This window comes from Ceratina calcarata, unplaced genomic scaffold (genome assembly GCF_001652005.2).
Source record: "Ceratina calcarata isolate Rehan_Ccalc_2016 unplaced genomic scaffold, ASM165200v1 scaffold262.2, whole genome shotgun sequence".
NCBI lineage: Eukaryota > Metazoa > Arthropoda > Insecta > Hymenoptera > Apidae > Ceratina > Ceratina calcarata.
In genome coordinates, this window is record NW_017148332.1 from 22,489 (window position 1) to 24,548 (window position 2,060).

Here is a 2,060-nt window from a genome sequence, read left to right on the forward strand (position 1 = left end):
GATACTTCATTCTTCAGTGTTATGCAATTCTGAGAATTGTCTTTAGATATCTAATCGTTATTTGACAATAGTTCAATAATATGAACAGATCTTTACGGAAGTGATGATAACTACTTGATAACGCAAAGGTGAACGACTTTGGAGTTCGATGAAAATTTCTGGCAAGTATAAAAAATAGAATCTCAGCTTCACAGAATTAAATTATACGACTTTGAACATCTTTTGTATTATCTTTCATTTTTAACACGTATTGCAACGAAGGTCGAGATTGATCGACACTTCATTTTTCAGTCTTATGTAAATCTAGGAATTGTGTTTAGACATCTAATCGTTCGTGTATGTTTTTCCTCACACTTCTTGCATCACGAGAATTGAGAAACCGATTGAAGAAACGCCGCGTAATAAACTGTACAATGATACCGTTTTTCATTACAGTAATTTGCATCGCGAACAGGTTTCCTCGAATTACGAAAATTATTAAGAAGTTATACAATAGCGGGATGAAATATATCGGAAATGAGAAAGTCAAGACGATATAATAATATGCAATTTCTATTTATAAATCGATGCCAGTGCATCGATGCAATACATATGACATATCATTGAAAAAGAGGATTACCTTGTTCGCCTTGCGTTAGAGGGTAAAGTTCGATCGAGGAAATATAATTACACAAAAGAAATGCTAATTAGAGAAAATTCCAACTTTGCATCTGAATCAGTGTTTGTCTGTTCAATTAGTTTTCTTCCATGTAGTTCGTTCGAAATATTATTCTTACGTCAGGTGAAAGCTTCTGCGTTCGTAACCATCGTAATTGGAAGAAAACCAGTTTCGACTCGTACATAATACGCTCGCAAAGATTTCCGGTAAAATTAATTCGTCAAATACATGACTCGCAAAACTGATCTCAAGATATGTACATTTCTATGAACGTGGATTTTCCCTAATCTTCACGAATTGTCTGCATGTCAATTTCGTGCAAGATAACATGTTTCAAGAAATTCGATATGTTTTTATGTACACATGAATTTGTAACACTGTGTATATTATGTACCTGTGAAGATATGAAACGGTGCACATGTTACGAATCTTCAGCCGAAACTTTCACCAGCGTGTTCACCTCTGCGCGTGACTCGAGTATATCATGACTCGATTAAACTATACGATGATTCTTAATTTAATTATTAAAAATTACGTCTACAAAGAGAATTTATTTAGCGACGAAATTAAATATTGATTAATATTGTAATGAATTCTATAATAATTGTATAAAATTTCTGTAATAATTGTGAAATTCATTTGGTTTTCAATGCAACTGTTACTCTGTTATGTTTCAGCTCGCTTTCTAATGCCAGTGACGGTAACGTCGATACGTAACAATCCCGTCACTTCCTTAAAATAAATCCTGCAATCTTAAATAACCAATACATGAATTATAACTTCGATCTTTCTATTTGCTAATTTCAATTCTCTTTTTAAATCTCAATAAATAATTTCTAACATCGTGGAAACGATGATTAAATGAATTAGTTTCGACGAGACTATTAGACCAGAACAAAGCGTATGTGCGTGTTCAATTAAGCGTGGAATCGTGGTCACGCGATGTCAAGACTCACTTTCTATTTGTTCGAACGCAGAAGGAACGTAGCCGTGGTTGCAGGTCAAATTCTTAAACGAATTTCCCAGTTGCTGGAACTCGGTCTCCATCTTGCTGGAAACACTGGTTAACAGAAAATCGCGATTATTTCGTGTTTGGCTCGCGACGCTTCTCAGCGGGAGAAACGAACTCGCGGTGTCCGAGCGTTTTAAAAACGGCGAGAGACCCGGAGCCACTTTAGCCGGCGAACAGTGAGAGTCGGTTCCCCACTTTTACCGCCGTTGGATCGCGTTTATTGCGGACGGATCAAGCGCTAAAATAAATACCGTCACCCGCGATCGCTTCCCTATCTTGTCTCTGTTGTCTTTACGTTACGCTGCTTCAAGCCTTGAGACGATGATTATTTGATCTTCTTCTTTAGTTAAACAAAAATAGACTCGACTATTTTTACGGTTCTAACCGAGT

The 2,060-nt window shown here is 36.4% G+C and overlaps 1 protein-coding gene across 1 annotated transcript in view; it reads right to left on the minus strand.

Annotated features, from left to right (window-relative positions):
- Positions 1 to 1,851, minus strand: part of LOC108623379 (organic solute transporter alpha-like protein) — a 7,496-nt gene extending 5,645 nt beyond the window's left edge. Inside the window, exon 1 of the mRNA XM_018021833.2 lies at positions 1,615 to 1,851. Within this exon, the coding sequence (XP_017877322.1) occupies positions 1,615 to 1,705 (91 nt within the window). The 5' untranslated portion in view covers positions 1,706 to 1,851. The remainder of the gene's footprint in view (positions 1 to 1,614) is intronic.
- Positions 1,852 to 2,060: the final 209 nt, after the last annotated feature.